At 41.9% G+C, this 15,223-nt stretch overlaps 2 protein-coding genes across 22 annotated transcripts; one reads left to right on the plus strand and one right to left on the minus strand.

Annotated features, from left to right (window-relative positions):
- Positions 1–429: 429 nt before the first annotated feature.
- Positions 430–5,064, minus strand: CEP19 (centrosomal protein 19). Of its 18 annotated transcripts, none has more exons than XM_068953909.1 (5): positions 4,885–5,019; positions 3,717–3,791; positions 3,009–3,092; positions 1,913–2,109; positions 430–1,588 (listed from the first exon to the last, which is right to left on the minus strand). In XM_068953909.1, exons 4-5 carry the CDS (start codon positions 2,040–2,042, stop codon positions 1,227–1,229), a joined length of 492 nt encoding a protein of 163 aa, XP_068810010.1. In that variant the 5' UTR covers positions 2,043–2,109; positions 3,009–3,092; positions 3,717–3,791; positions 4,885–5,019; the 3' UTR covers positions 430–1,226. The 18 variants fall into 18 exon arrangements, with proteins under 18 accessions (XP_068810010.1, XP_068810006.1, XP_009665148.1 ...); XM_068953905.1 differs by having other exon boundaries at positions 2,932–3,092; XM_009666853.2 differs by having other exon boundaries at positions 2,891–3,092.
- Positions 5,065–5,100: 36 nt separating this feature from the next.
- On the plus strand, positions 5,101–12,546 carry PIGX (phosphatidylinositol glycan anchor biosynthesis class X). 4 transcript variants are annotated; one of them, XM_068953900.1, is made up of 6 exons: positions 5,101–5,219; positions 6,495–6,558; positions 7,037–7,178; positions 9,256–9,469; positions 10,729–10,829; positions 11,922–12,546. In XM_068953900.1, the coding sequence occupies exons 3-6, from the start codon at positions 7,047–7,049 to the stop codon at positions 12,084–12,086; spliced, it is 612 nt and encodes a 203-aa protein (XP_068810001.1). In that variant the 5' UTR covers positions 5,101–5,219; positions 6,495–6,558; positions 7,037–7,046; the 3' UTR covers positions 12,087–12,546. The 4 variants fall into 4 exon arrangements, with proteins under 4 accessions (XP_068810001.1, XP_068810000.1, XP_068809999.1 ...); XM_068953898.1 differs by lacking the exon at positions 5,101–5,219 and adding an exon at positions 5,287–5,417; XM_009666877.2 differs by lacking the exon at positions 5,101–5,219 and adding an exon at positions 5,325–5,820.
- The last annotated feature ends 2,677 nt before the right edge of the window (positions 12,547–15,223 follow it).

Genomic DNA, 15,223 nt, shown 5'->3' on the forward strand with positions numbered 1-15,223 from the left:
GTTGCAGAAGGAGGAAAGATAGGAAATAAATCAGCCTCAGGGGCAATTTAGAGCTCCTTTTAGTTACCTCAGGCATCTGTTTGTTGAGAATATTCAACTCAAGATGAAGGCTCACTCCTCTCAGTACCCTCACAACCCAACGAAATTCAGGAAGCCAAAACTTGGGAAGCTTCAGTATCACATAATTTCCTAGAGAGTCCTAGATTTAGTCTTCCAATTCTTACAAGAGAGTGGGACCTCACTAGTACAAACTGAGTGAGGTAGACAGTGGGATTAAAACCTTGAGTGGGATAAATAAAACACTAATTTGCAGAGATAAAGGTCCTCCAGATAGTGTTTTGATGATCACTGAGGAATTTGCCATAGCTTTATTTACTTGTCAAGTTCTCCGCTAGTATTGTTTAAAATGAGTTTGGAACTGTAGCCTGATGAGAAAACAGTAGTGAAGATTTTGCTTTATTCTAAAGACACCTCTAGCTTTTGTGACTTTACTCATACAGTTTAAGCACGTTTTCCCAGAGCCAAGCACTTACTGACAGAAAATTATCTAGTAGTTTAAGGAAAATACCTTATTTTATCAATTCACAATCACTGTTTTTTCAGGAGTACTGTCAGAACTAGCTTTTCTAAAAATTGTTTCTTAAATATAAGAGTTTATATTTGAGTAACCTGTGATTTAAGCATCACTCAGGAAATGTGAAAGTAATATTCTCATTGCAATGTTGATTTATCCAGAAAATAGACTAATATGTATTTAATGTTCCAACAAGTAATAATAAATACCATATCCAAGCAATAAAACTTGAGCATTGCTTTCAAGATATAAATATTTAACACTTCATTTTAAGATGAAGCTGAACAGAAATCATAGCAATGCAAGATGGTGAGGTCTTCTGCCAAAGTTGATTGAAATGTAAATAAATGATAGATGAATTACGATAGATTAATGATTTAAAATTATTTAGGCATTCATGAATATGTAAAGATGAAAAAACTCAGGTTCTGCTACCCCATTTCCATTTCATCAAGTTGAACTTTTTAAATAAAGTTTTTTAAATCTGAAATTGCTGTAACATCTTAGTCCTTGTTTTCTCTATAGTCAATATAATATGCATCAAGTGCATAAATTGAAAATGACGCAGTAGCATAAGTACAATAACAGCACTCTATGTTAGGAACATCAGTTTTCTCTCTGAACTGTCCATCTAAGAAGTCTTTGTCCGGAATCAGATTTCTTCACCTGACTCCACATCCCAGCCACAGGACTCCAGCTGCTCATCCTGGGGAAACTCAATCTCAACATTGTAGACAAAATCTGGGTCATCTTTCTTCTTCCTGTTCTTTTCAAAGAGCTCATCCATGATGCTCTTCCTTTTGGCTAGTTCCTTGTCATCTAATTTGTTCATATCCTCTTCTGGGTCAATTGTCTCTTCCTGATGAATCTGTTCCAAGCTCTCAGCCAGACTCTGTCCTCCCAAATGACCTTTCAACAAACTGTAGAACTTCTTTAACTGGTGTAGCGAGACTCCTTCAAGGTAAGCTTTGTGCCGAGGGTTATTCTTCAACTGTTCAGCAGCTCTGCTACAGTCTAAAGAGAAGACCACCATGAAGAATTATAGATGCAAGCAAACAGTCATCATATAAACACATCCCCTTTTCCTAAACTCTCACACGCACAAGACATCCAAACTTAGCAGTGCGACTACTCACGTTAGCATGCAGCCTGGGGCTCCTCAGTGGAGACAGTGCCGATACTGTCTCTGTATCACCCTAAAATAGTCCCCTTATGCACTCGCTGGATGCTGGTGAGAAGCTGCCCAACAGTCACTAAAAATACTGTGTTACCAACTAGCTGTTCCTTTTGCTGTGTGTAGAGTGGATCTAAGCAATGCCACAAATGAATACACCACACCTGAGAACTTTGAGAAATTTCGGATAGGCATGATACGCTGGCGAGTTTTATCCTTGTCTTCTTCTTTATAGATGAGGATAATGGATGGAGGCTGAAAGCAAATGCCACATTTTTTCGCAATGTAAGTCATAACAGCTCTTGCTACTGGCTGAAGTACATTCAATTTTATGAAATGTCCTCAGGGACTTCAGCGCTCACTGAAAGAAAGAAAAAGAAGAAAGAAGAAAGAAAGTGTGAGTGTCCCTGGGTACTGTTCTTAGAGGCAATGTAGTTTAGAGCCAGCTATTTATCAGGATTAGTGACCCAAATTCAGCAAAAGCACTCAGCCATGGTGTAAGTATCCCTGATTTCAGCAGAACTTGAACATGTTCCTACATGCTCTTTAAGCATGAGCATGACTCTCAGCTGCTGATTTACACGTTTGTCACTACTTGGCCTTTGAATCAGGATCGAGTAACACACATTGTCACACACAAGTTACAGTTTTTAGTCTATCTGCTAAGCAAAGCACTGCGTAGTCAAATGGTACCTAAAAGACGCTTTTTATTTATGCATTTTTTAAATGAAAAACATCAATGTGCTACAGTTTCTTCATGAACAACTTTTACTGCATATTATACCCATTGCTCTGAAAAGGCTGGGAATTGTTCAATTACCAAACCCTTTTCTTCTCTAAAAACCATGCTTTTAATTTTGTATCACCTGATAGTTTATAATGAAAGTTCAAGGTGTCAGTTCAGGTAGAATCCAATTTTTCTGTAAAGATACTATAACATATTTCTGCTGTACGCTTATTTGAGAACATAGGAGAAAAATCTTTGGAAAGTAAATTTAAAATGAAAACTTGAAACATCTCAGCACTTCACTAAAAGAGTTTGTGCAAAATTAAATCAATCTGAATGTGGCAGGAAATATATAATAGACAGAGTTCTATTATCTATTATATATTATTTTGAAAAGATACAAATTGGTTCATACGGTTCAAATTTCCTTCACGTGTCTGTGTTTCTCTCACAAACCTGGGGATATCGCACTCCTTATTTCACACAATAAGGGAGGACACTTTCCTCCTTTTTTTTTTTTTTTTTTTTTTTACATTACGAATGGAGGGGCGTCTAGTCAATTCTTGCAAAGCTTGCTTCCAATTTCAGTCACCTCAATAAAGCAGCCCATAAGTGACCTATGACAAATGGGATAAGGAGGGAGAAGAGATTCAGAAAAGCAGAGTAAAAATGATTGGCTTCCAAGTAGGAAACACTGAAAACATGCAGTTATTTTAAAGAGATGACATTTAACTGTTTAATTCTTCTCTAACTAGAGTACACCATCAGTGAAACTGAAAAGCTGAGAATACACAAGTGACAAAGGGAAATGCTTTTTAACATGGCACATTACTATTGGTAGAGTTTATAGCTATCTAACGTTCACAAGGACCAAGAATTTATGAAGATTGGAAAATGTTGAGCTGTTATGTGAGGGGAGGAACTGGGAACTTTTGCCATACTTAAAAGGTGGAGAAAGGGTCTTAACTAGGGGTTAGAGGGAAAGACCTGAACGACCCACTACATCTGTAGCTGTATTTATATGGATAGCAAGAACATACAGTAAATATTTATGCTAGGATTTCATTTTTAAGTAAGAAGAACGACTAAACTCTCAAGTATCAGTGTACAGATCAGCTACTAAACAAACTTATTCCATAATTTTCCTTTATATTCTTCTCTGAAACATTTTCTATTGTCTTACAACCAGAAACACGAGTCAGAAAGACTACGGCAATTTCTCTTTTTCTGCTTTATAATACCTGTCTATACACAAAATGCTCTTGCGAACTCCTCGGTGTCTGCCATGCCCTTGGTTCTCATCCCCTTCGAGTCACCTGATATAGGAGAGGAGACGTAAAGATCAGGAACACTGCTGCTGCAGATCTTCTTTCCCGTCTTAGTGTGCAACACTGAATGCAAATGTTACTTTCCTTTTGATTTCAATTAAGTGAAAAGATGTCAAACATCTACGTTGTCTCCTACTTCACCTATCCTACGGACTGTAGAAAGCCAGAATAACTCAAAAAATTAAAATATATACCTCCAAATCAAGAAAGACAGTGTTAATGTTTAAAATTTTTTCTAAGCTGAGTTTAAAAATCAATCTGCCTTCTCTGTTGGAAGCCAAATGGGGAAGAGCTCGAATTCGCAATAATATTCTCGATACTGACAATTAACTACAGGAATTAGCTATACTTTTTTTTTTTTAAATAATTCTATGAGTTGAACAGAAAAGCTAAATCAGCACATTTCTCCTCAGAGCCATTTTCACCATCTTAAAAGGAGAAGATGCTTCAAATTGAACCGTTTTTTTGAAGTACAAATAACAATCATGAGAATCTGCCTCCATGCTTCAAATGGCAAAGAAACCCTTCTTAGAAGAAAAATGGAAGTATGAGAATACGCTATTCAAGTCTACATAAAGGACGAGAAAGAATTTCACATCTTCCAGCAGTATAAACAGAGACCGTTGGCTACTAGTGGCAGCAGGTGCTGAAAGCGTGAAATACCAGTGTTACTAGGCCTAAAACTCAGGTGCCCTTTTTTTCTGCCAAATTCTGCAATATAACAGAAATGTTTTTGCAGTTTGAAACAAGCTTTTCTATTACTGGTTTCTCCGCGAAATGCTCACGCAAGGTGACAAAACTCCGCCTCGGATCCTGCCAGGACGCACCCGCATCGCCTTCAGTCAGCACAACGTTTCAGTCCTCAGCTGAAGGACTCCCTTAAAAGGGTGAGACCATCCCTGAAAGTCTTGCAAAACCGCTGCGTACCCAGCACCAGCCCTCACGCCCGCTCAGCTGCTCTGTGAGAGACTTTGTTAGGATCAAGGCCTACAAGCACTTGGGCACCTCAAACCGTTAGGAAAAAGAGGGGAGGGGAAAAAAGACGACTTCTTTTTCCTCCGACCTCGCCCCTTCCCGTCACCTCAGGCACAAGGGCAAGCGGCAAGCGGCGGCCAGCGGCAGCGGGCCTGGGCAGGGCGCCGCCTCCCCGGTGGCGACGAGAGCCGCAGCCGCCCCGAGGGCGCCAGGCAGCTCGGAGGGCCCGGCCCGGCGGCAGGGCCAAGGCGGCCCGCCCAGTTGCCATGGCGACGGCCCTTCCGGCGGGCCTCGCCACCCGCGTCCGCCCCAGGCCCCCGCCTGGCTGCCCGCGCCGCTGCCTGCACGTCCGAGCGACGGCTCTGGCGGCTCGTACAGCTCTGCAGCCATGCGCCGGGTCAGAACAGTCGTTCGTGTGGAGTGCAGCGACGGCGTTTTGAGGTGGATCTCAGTGGGACCGCAAATTGCCGGGAAGTAGGCGTTGGGCGGTCAGGCGTTCGCTGCCGGGCCTGGGCTGGCGAGGGCGCCGCTCCGGGTTCAAGGCCCCCGCGGAGAGGGCTTGACGGGCGGGCTGGGCGCCGGTCATGGCGGCTGTTGGCGCTGGCGTGGCCGCGCTGCTGTGCGCGGCCGGCAGCCTCTGTAAGTGCTGCAGCCCGCAGCGTCGAGTCGAGTCGAGTCTTTCCGCAGCGGCGGGTTCCTGGGGGGCTCGGCGCGGAGCGGCCCTTGGGGCTGCCGCGGCGGGAGGGGGAAGCCGGGGCCTGTGGTAAAGCCCTGGGTCTGCAGAGGGTTTGAAGTCTCAAAGGTGCAGAAATGCAGAGCGGTATCTGACGGAGGAGCTGGCACAGCACCCGCCGGGGCAGCCCGGTGTTTTTATAAGCGTTTGGAATAACCTTTGATCGCTAAATAGTTTGAACAACAAGCAGTTTTGCCACTCGTGTTTATTTTGGAGCTGAGGGTGTTTTCCAGTCCTCTTGCTTGGAGTGTTTTGTAGCTTTTTCTTGGCCTGCCATCAGTCGAGAGAGCTGTGATGAGGAATGTGGAGGTAATCAAAACCAGAGGATTTATCTGTGTGTGTGTGGGCTTGGGAAGATTTAATATCTTTCCAGCTGGATGTGGTTACAGCTGTCGAGGCCTGGTTAAAGCCAGCTGGGTTGCTCTGAGGGTTATACAGTATGCTAAGTGGTGTAGGCTTTTTTCTTGGTGAAAGCTTAGCTGAGTTTAGACTTAATGTTTCAGGTGATGCTAGATGATGAAAGCTAACTGGATTTGTGTGCAAATAAATAGTGGTGTTGGTCAGATCTCTTTTTTTTTTTTTCTTCTTCAGCTGACTGTTCAACCCTTCTTACCACGTCTCTGCAGTTTAAATTTGAACACCTGGAATCTTTTTGTAGAGACATCAAACAGTTGGGGCTACATTATTTGGGCTTTCATCTTGCAAATGTTTACATTTGTGCTTAGTTTTATGCACCTACTTGTTCATAGGATGGGGTTCTGAATTTGGGAAACAAAGAGATCAATCAGTGACCTAATAAATGTGTAATTCTCTGTTGATCACAATGAATGAAATATTTCCCTTTTGTTGTGAGAGAGTTTGCAGATACTTTGTTCATACATTATAAGACTTTGCTGAGGCTTGTTAAAGTTGTCAGCCCCTGTGACAATTAAAAGTACCCGTGCTATTTTGTAAACACTGTTATTCATTCTGTGGTATTTTAGACGTGCAGGCTACTTGTCAGGATGCCATTGTCACACAACAGCTTCTGCAAGAGGGCTTCCACAGGTAAGCTGTCACTCAAGAACTCCATCAGAATAGCTTGCCATGTAATTTCATGTGTGAAGAAGTTTGTTTTCAATTCATGCATAGTTTTATCGGCTCACTGGGCCGTATCAATGGGTATGTATGTGGCTAGACGCTAGCTATGTGAATATTAGCATGATCAAGTATTTAACAGTTACAAGTTATAGTAGAAGAAGAACAGGAAGCTACCTTCTAAAACGTTTGTGGTGATTGTTGGCAGTTTAAATAAGCGTAACTTTATTTTTGTTCTGGATCTGGAATTAGGGTGAACTACAGCTTCCTAAATGGAAAAGAACAGAATAGCTTGACAGAGAGCTATTTTCTGAATGAATACCATGTAGGACAAATAATGTGAGAGCTGTGTCTAATTGCTGGGCATTTGGGAGCACGTTTCTTGGATTTTTTGGTGACGTCTTTTGAAACGCAGGTATAAACATTTGCTTCTGTTGCGTGTTTTAAGGGACCTATTGATGAAAGTAGAACTTGGTATAATGGAGGAGGATATAGGAGGATGCACAGTGGCAGCTAGAATTCGTCTTCCACCAGGAATCTATGTGGATCCCTATGAACTGGCATCACTATATCAGCACAACTTAACAAAGGTAACGTGCCCCAAAGTTGAGACATCTCACAGCTATTCTGATAGGAAAGAGTATGATTTTTGCCAGCATTTGGAGAATGCATTGCTCAGGAAGCTATAATCCGTGATTATTATGTAGCTCCTAGAATGCAAATGACTTGCTCCTTTTCCTGAAAGGAGATGCTGCACAGTATCATATTCTTGACTTTCCATTGCATCTGTCAGCCTTAGCAGCACTACCTGATGCAGGGCATGTTTTATGTCATGTGCTGGTGATGTTTCTACATGTAGGTGTGCAGACCTGGGAGTCACTGCAGATCTGTTTAGTCCCAGTTAGCAATTCTGGTAAAAGCTATCTGGATTGAAAAGACGGAAAGTTAACCCTTGTAAAAGAGGTGGTGGCAGGGAAACCAGCAGTGATTGCATGCTACTTATCTCCTCAGTCTCCTTGTCAAGACACAGTAGAAAGTATCAAAGTCTTCAAAGAAGTAAAGTAGTGGCTTCTCTGATGCACTCTAAGTAGCTATGAATCCAGACTGAGTAGCTTCACAGTTTCTGTTTCATCACAGCTTTCTTTGTTGCCTTCTAGTATTTATATTCTAATTTGGGGTAGAAATGTGATAAGGCTGTGGCTTTAAGATAATCCCCTTATGTACTTAATTCAGTTAAAACATATGGGTGCAAAGACACTGGGCAACTTCTGATGTTGCGATGCTTGCATGTACTCTTATGCCCCTATTAATGGCATAATTACATTGTAAACGCTTCAGATTTAAGTAACTCATTGGGCAGGGACTTGAAAAGTTATTTTGGAGCAGCGCAAGGACAGAACTTCCAGTATGATCCTCCTGACCATGGAACCAGGCCCAGTGTTAGAAACTAGAATGGTGAGGAAGATAGTTTTCATTAGAATTAGGTTGTAGTAATCTGCCATTTATAATTAGAGAAGGCAGTCATTTCCCAGTTTCTGGCTGCATCTTCTGGAGAGGTGCCCAGATTTTATAGTCAAAAGTAAGTATGGGGGACTCTCTGATTACGGCTAGTGGATTTTTCTGAGTTTGAGGCATGAAGATACATGCAAGTCTTGATTTTGTAAAATGCTAGAATAATATGGAGCTAGTGAAAGACATTCTAGAAAGGAAATTAATTCATTCATGTTAGAAAGTTTGCATGTTTCAAACGAGCACATCTGCTGAATTTTTTCTTAGCTCTCCAGGCAAGTAGGCAGGAATAAGGAGAAACAAGGAACTTAAGCAAGGGGAAGAGAAGTATTTTTGAATAACTTTCTTTGCAACAGATCCCAATTCAATTAGTGTGCAATTAAAGTGCTGAAACTGAGGTCTGAGAGATTTATGTGCAATTTTTGGCTCCACTGCAGCCTACTTGAATTGCCAGTCCTTAGTTCTCCCTCTTTAAATTGGGACTAGGCAGTGCTTCCCTCCTCCCGACATTGCTCTGTTTAAATTGCGCTCATGTGCTAAGAAACAATCATAAAACTATCCATAGTACTTAGCTCAACGGGACCCCTTTCTCAGCTAGAATAACTGGGCACTCCTGTAATATAATGTTTTGCAGTGGATGCAAAACAATGGCTTAAATTGTTGATCTGCATCATAACTTTGGACTGATGTGGATGGGCTTCAACTTGCTTCCTATTAGATGCTTCTAGACATCTACTCTGAGCTCACGGAGTAGATTTTCTTTATAGCCAGTTGGAAAGATAGGCACTTCTAGGACATGGTTCATCTTGTCCCGAGTTTGATGGCCAAGAATAGGTCAGATGACTGTAACTGCTTGGTATCTGTCCTCATTAGGGAGATTTACATGACTGGTCTGTTGTGGGAGTCTTAGGTAAGACAACGTGTTACACAGAGTAAAGTGCAATCTATATGTATGCAGAGTAGACTCCTACAGTTGACTTTCTTTGAAACTTTGAAGAACAAAGTATTAATGTAATGTTCTGATGCTGCAGAATGTTACCACAGCAGATAGTGACCTTAAATCCCAGAGTGGAACACGCTATGTCCATATGTGTTTTCACATCCATCGCCTGTGTTGATTCTGGTGGCAACCGTGCCTGTATCTTTCTCCACTTGCAGGAAGTGTTAATTTCTGATGCTGTTGATGTGGAAGCTCCTGAGTACTTAGCCACAGATCTTGTTGTTCTTACCTACATGAAACCCGACCCTCAGTGTTCCCGCTGTTTTAGAGCTGCCTTGCCCGTGCATGGACGGTACCACCGGCCAGCAGAAAACAATGGGGAAGCGTTGGTGGTTCTGAAGAGTCCAGAAGTACTGATCTGCTGCTGTGACAGTGAGTCTCATTGTACATACTTTGGTGGGGGGGGAGGGGAGGAATAACTGTAGAATCTGGACCTGTTCTCTCTTCTGGAGACAGAGCTCTTAGTAGCCATGTGAAAATGGGAGGAAGATAGTGGTCCCAATAAAGGACATGTTGGCTTCCTCTTTGCATTTACTGTGTATTAGGATGAATGCTACTGCTGTGGGGTTTTTTTTTGTTTTTTACTGTAGGGGGCTGTATCCCCTGAGTTTGGGCTCTTTCACCTGGAAGCATTGACAGTTGGTTTATTTGTCGCAGTCCCTGCAGGCTCTTTTGCTAAAGATCAGCTACTTAGGCCACGTTTTCACAATGTTTCTCTCTTGGCAGCTGAAGCCCTGCATGGCATATTTAATATTATTTGGACGCAAGTACTTAAAGTATTCCGATGGTTTCCAACTTTCTCCTCCTGCGTATGTTTTGAGAAAAATGTAGAAAACTGTCTTGCTGAAGGATGGAATGATTGGAGTCTCAGACTTCTCTGAAACAAGAATCTTGTATCCACTAACAACAAATACTTTAAGTTATATGAACAATTAAGTCCCCCATTTTTGCTACAAATTGTATTTTCTTTCATGAAAACGTTCTTGCTAGCTGCTAAGTCAAATGTGCTAATGTAACTCCACTTCTTGAGCATTATTGCAGCAATTATTTTATGGGATAAGGTAGAGGGAAGGGAGGACTGCTTGGTCAATAAAAAAGGGGTGTGAAATCTTCCCGTTCTTCTGCCTCATGCACTACTTATGAGCAGGAAAACATATTTCTTAACTAACGTAAGAACGTTTAAAGTAGGTGAGGGGAATTCTTGCATGCGGAAACAGGAAGCCAACAAGGATAAATGAAAGAATGACTTCTGTGTTCTGGGGAAAGAAATGTTAACTGCATGGCTGGATGTGGGGAGTCTGCAGACCAATGATGAATCCTTTGCCCTGGTAAGGACAGAGGGGTCAAGATACCACACGGGTGATACTTCTTGCTTAGGCATCTGCTATCTCAGGAACAGAAGATAGAAAAGTCATGAAAAGGACTGCCAGCACCACTTTGAATACACAGGTTAGCTGGTACGTTTCTGTCAGTACCTGTGCTATTTTACCTTTTGGCTAAAAGGTAAGTTGGTGCTGAGTTGGTGCTGTCAAGACATTGTGAAGGAAGGATACCTAATTTGGAGAAATCTTGCAGGCCGTATGGCTTCATCCTGTCTGGCTTTTTTGATGACGCGTTAATGTCTTCTGTAGGTCGCGTGTCAACAGAGTGTTGGAAACCTTCTGAAGTGGAAGCTCCCTGTTCAGGGAGAAATGACTACCCGTGTCAGTGGTATAGCATAAAGCACAAACCTGTGAGTTTTTGTTTCTGTTGAAAATCCTTGGTTCTCATTTAACAATTGCTGCCTTTATCTATGATTAGCATGTTCCAGAGCCTGGGAACTAATCAGTTAAATGGCTAGTTGTGTGATTCCTCCTTATGGAGGCTCCTTTCTTCCTTTCTGACTTGCTTTAGTGGGTGTCATTCTGACATGCTTGTAATAGCTCTCTGTGCTCTTCTACCCTTTGATGGCAGCTCCTTTTTTTTAGTTTGCTTAATAGTGTTGTTGGAATTCGATGATGTAATTGACACTGGTTGATTCAAGAAAGGACTTTGCAGTATAGGTGCCTCAGACAAGTAGCAAAGTGGAAAATAGTGTTATGAACTAATTGAAAAGAGGGATTAAATCCCCACAGGTTTATAAGGAATAACACCTAAAAAGGCCAGTTCTGTTTATCTGGTTGTTTTCTGATCAGCAAAGTGTCTAAGAAATATGAAGTTTCTTTGTTCTGTGTTTTAAGCCAGGTAAAGTTGAATCTTTAGTATGGTCAATAACCGCCTTTGAAACTGGAAAGGGTTGCACTGCTGTAGAGGTTCAGAAATAAGACTAAATTGTCTTGTAACAAATCTGTTGGCTTTGTAACACGCATGCCTTCCTGCATCTAGGATATCGGCAGATGTCTCGGGTATCCACAGTTCTTGTCCAGAAATGTTTGGGAACTTTCTGCAACACAAAGAAACCAAATAGTTGTTTGCCTTGGAGAAAACTCACTTCTCAGTAATCTGCAAAATGCTCATTCCGCGCGCTTATTTTTTTAATACTGTATTACATACAGATCCCCAATGGTAAGCCTGTTATAAGAAGAAAGCTATAGAGAATATAAATGGCTACCATTTAAAATGCAGCAGATTATTGAGCTTTGTAATACAAGAAGTGGCTGACTCTCCAGAAGGGCAGTAGACTGAAAGGGTATGTTGCATCTCAGTTTTGCTTTTGAATCCCAAAACGAGTCTGAGTAAAGGGACAGTTAAATACTGGTCTGATCACAAATCACTAATCCTCTACAGTTGCAGTCCAAAAGAAATGGCCTGTTAAATATGTGTATTAACTTGTTTTTCTTTGTAGGTCTATGAGGAGTTGATTCTGCAGGTTCCAGTGGGGCTCAGACAACATAATTCCTTAGTGTGTGTCGTGACTCTTCTTAGCACGGTCCTCTGTTCCAGCGTGATTCTTGCAGCTGTGTGCAAATATGGGCACTTCTCCCTGGAGACTTTCTCAGAGCAGAAGTAAAGCAATACGGAATGATGGAGTTCAGTGCAGTAAAACTGACAGAATATTGATTGCATCAGCTTCCTAAACGAATCCTACTCTGCTATTATTGATATTTTGGTAGCGTGTGAGGGTCCCATAATGGATTATTGTTCTCTCGGCCTAATTCTTACAAATGCCTTTCACACATAAGATCGTTTCAACGCATCGTAAAACGACAAAGCAGACGGAGGGTGAGAACAGCACTGCAAAGTGCTGAAAATACTTGTCACAGGCCATGCAGCAATAGTCAAGAACAGAGTCCTGGTCTCTGATTGCCGAACTGCCCCTGCTCCCCCAATCCAGAGCCTGTTTCAACTGTAATGCTGCCTCTTGCAGAGATGTGTGTATTTCTTGGATTTAAAGGAACTGACTTGGGGATTGGTTATTAAGGGTATGAAAAACATCATCTAGTCATTAAAGTTTCTGAATTTTAAGCTTATTTACACAGTCCGGGTTGGTTATCTATGAATTTGTGAAGAGACATCCTGTGCTTACCTGGGACAATAAAAGACTTAAATAATAACTCCCCCCCCCCCACACACACACACTCCCCCTTCCCCCTTTTTTTTTATTTAATGACTGTTTGATGACTTGGTCAAATCAATCAGATTTGAAAGGGGGCTTTGAAAATTTGAAAGAAATTTCACCCTATGTCAGAATCTGGGCAAATAATCCTTAGACGATGAGAGCTGGTGAAGAGATACTAACTAGAAGCAAATATTTAGAAGACTTGTATTCACTCATCAGAACAGTTGATAAATGCAAGGAAATGGAGAGGAAATTACTTCATTAATGGAAAAACTAAGTTGCTGTGGGTTGACAGAAGAGCTTGGTTGCCGTCTTTGTCAGTAGGTGGCGTTCTGAGCTTAAAGTAACTCATAAGGACTGTAGAGAAAACAGATATTATTCCCTATAAACTTTTTACTGAATTACTAAAAGGTGATTTTGGGCAGGGGGAGGTGAATGAAAATTCTGGCTTTTGAATTCTTTCCTCCTGTTGAGGCCTCTATGTGCAGCCTAGATGTCTCATCAGCAGAATCAACTTTTCATCATTGTCCGGCTGTAGCCTCAGGATCCCCTGGACGTCCTTCCTCCGCTTCTGCTGCGATTCAGTAGAAAGCTCATCTTGTGATTTTGCCCACAACAGGTTAGCAAGTGCTCTGACACTGGGCTCTTGTTTTCTCTTGACTGCTCTGAATGATGATGGCCGCGCCAGGACTTCATCCACTACCTCAGTGCATGACTCTTCTGCATCTGTTTGGGGGAAGGGAGAAATTAAAAGAGAACAATTGCAGAGAGATTTGGTGACAAATTTAACCATATCAGTGCAGCAGGGCTGTGACAAGATAGGCTGTGAATCAGTATTGCAACGCTTGTCTCTGAGTGGGATTTTTGTTTTTATTCCCAAAGTTGAATTTGTTCTTGTACTCGCTCACATGCAGGTACATAATTCTGTGTTGCAGTCTGACCCTTGCGATGGCAGCATCCCAGATTGCCATTCGTTTCTGACAGATCTTTTGCTTCTGAAAGTTCACAATTTCTTTAATGTTGGATAATACCAATTGAAAATCACAGTTTGAATTACTTATGTAAAACAAGCTGCCTAATATCTTAGTCCAGCGAAAGCAAACAGTGATTTCCTTGTGACCAATGAGAAAAATATTACTTTGGCAAAATATGAAGAGCGGCTGTTTTAGAAATTAGTAGAAGTGATGATGCGAGAATGGAAACCCATGTTAGTGGCAAGCTATAGTAGAGAAACTGAGGCAGGAGGGGCTTGAATTACAGGGGGCTTAGCACTGTCAGTACGAAACAAATAGCTGACATCAGACCAGTTTAAAAGTGGCTGCTAATGGGGGAAACTTCAGGGCACTAATCAGTTTGGAGGGTGCCTGGCTTACTAAGCATCTGTAACGTGCATTGAGATCCACTGATCGGCTTCTAGACTGAGCCTTAGTAATATTTATTCTTGTTGATGTAAAATTTGAGAGAAATCACAGAATTTCTCAGTGAATGTTTTTTGCTGTGGCAAATAGCAATGATTTGCTGGTTTTAAATTCATAGCAGTTGTGTTATAAAAATACAGTAGACAGGTTCTTCTCTAAAAGCTGTAATGTCAGTCATTAGCCAGGGGTCACTGGCAGATGCAGAGGAGCCATAATCCAACCAATTCTCTGTTAAGAAATTCTGGCAGTTTTGGAGACAGAAAGGAGGGGACTGCACGCTAGTTTGAGTTGTTAGCAAGACAACATAGATACAAGAGTCAGACACAAGCGTATACGTTATTGATGAGTGTAAGGATTGAATTAAATAAAGGAATTAAAGCAATAAAAGAAGGGGGAGGGGTACAGGGGGAAAAAGGCACGTTAAGAGTTAAGGGTTCTATCAGAGACTCTGAATCACAAGTGAATGTGCATAATTTAAAAAAAAATACTCTTTTAGTTTGTTCTAAAAAGACATGCCTGGGGAGAGAATGGAATGGGAGGTGGATAAGAGTTGTGAAAAGGCTTTGGGGCAGGACCTGAATGGGTTTGGGGGTACAAAGCTGAATCGGAAAGAAGTAAGGTCATTTTGTAGGAAATGAAAGTAAAGCTGGAGGAGGTGTGAAGAAAGTTTAGAAACCTGCCACAGTTTCTTGAGAAGTACATAACTGTGGAGATTAATTACCAGAACTTTTAGTGCTGAAAGGGATTAATAGGGAGTTGAGTCTAAGCAGGGAGAATGACAAAGCAGCATGCGAAGAGAAGTGGGGACGATGGCCTTGTCTGCAGTAGGAAGGAGACCAGAACAGTTGCCACTGGCCACAGCAGGGTCACTGCAGAGTACTACTCCTGGAATAATGCAGTGGAAATATTGGAGGTCTATGGGGGCATGTGTTCTGCAATCACTCACTCTGCATTAATTCTGTGGAGCTTAACAGAGATGATGACCAGCAAATGTGGGCTGAAAGCAGCAGAAGCTGGAAAGGCTGTTTTGCACTGTTTGTCCCTGGACGTGTGGGCAGGTACCAGGCCGTAATGGTAGCCGCCTACTTTTCCCAGACTTCTTACGAAAAGGATCTGCCTGACATGCTTTCTTTTCTTTCTGAAGGAAAAATCAGATGTTGCTTCAAGCCT

Source organism: Struthio camelus, chromosome 9 (genome assembly GCF_040807025.1).
Source record: "Struthio camelus isolate bStrCam1 chromosome 9, bStrCam1.hap1, whole genome shotgun sequence".
Classification (NCBI taxonomy): domain Eukaryota; kingdom Metazoa; phylum Chordata; class Aves; order Struthioniformes; family Struthionidae; genus Struthio; species Struthio camelus.